Source organism: Myotis brandtii, unplaced genomic scaffold (genome assembly GCF_000412655.1).
Source record: "Myotis brandtii unplaced genomic scaffold, ASM41265v1 scaffold207, whole genome shotgun sequence".
NCBI classification, from domain to species: Eukaryota; Metazoa; Chordata; class Mammalia; order Chiroptera; family Vespertilionidae; genus Myotis; species Myotis brandtii.
In genome coordinates this window covers 527,299-527,952 of record NW_005357736.1, presented here as the reverse complement: position 1 = coordinate 527,952, position 654 = coordinate 527,299, and the positions used below count along the sequence as shown (strand labels likewise).

The 654-nt window shown below is 68.0% G+C and overlaps 1 protein-coding gene across 1 annotated transcript in view; it reads left to right on the top strand.

Annotated features, from left to right (window-relative positions):
- Positions 1-126: 126 nt before the first annotated feature.
- Positions 127-654, top strand: part of LAMB2 (laminin, beta 2 (laminin S)) — a 13,252-nt gene continuing 12,724 nt past the window's right edge. The window contains exons 1-2 of the mRNA XM_014538986.1: positions 127-263; positions 366-583. Of these exons, the coding sequence (XP_014394472.1) occupies positions 127-263; positions 366-583 (355 nt within the window). The remainder of the gene's footprint in view (positions 264-365; positions 584-654) is intronic.

Below are 654 nucleotides of genomic sequence, written 5' to 3'. Positions count from 1 at the left end.
GCGGCTGCGGGCCACCGCCCACGCCACCTGCTGACGGCCTCGTGGACGCCAAGAGGAGGGGCTCTGGGCCTGCCTGGGGGACTCAAGGGGCTGCAGACACCACTGGTGACCCTCATGTGACCCCTGATGTCCTCAGCGGCCTCTGCCCGGGAGGAACCTGAGAGAACATGGAAAATCCCCGAGGCCATCGAGGCCCCGGCCCCTGACCGATCCGTGGTCACCTTAGTGTCCCGAGCCCCCAGGTTGACTCGGGCCTCAGGGAGGTGGGAGACCCCTGCTCCAGATTGACTGGCCTCCAGCCCAGACTCTCCTGGGAAAGCCTGGGGGTCCCCCCGAGAACCCCAGCTTTCTTTCCTGGACCCCAGCTCCGGGTGTTCTCCCCGGCCCCTGACCCCCGGCTCCGGCCCCTCCCCATCTGGCCCCTCAGAGCCCCGGGGAGCTGAGGTCCCAGTGCCGTCCCGGTCCCTGGAGCCTGGGTGGGGCAGCTCGCAGCGCATTCCAGCCGAATTCAGCGCTCCCGGCAAGCTGGAAGGTCCGGAGCGGATGCGCGGCCATAAGATCTGGATCGCTCACTGCCTCTCCGGTCGGTCTGTGGTGGCCACCCAGCACCCATTTCCATGCGACGGAGACTGCACTTCCCGTGCGACCTGCTTT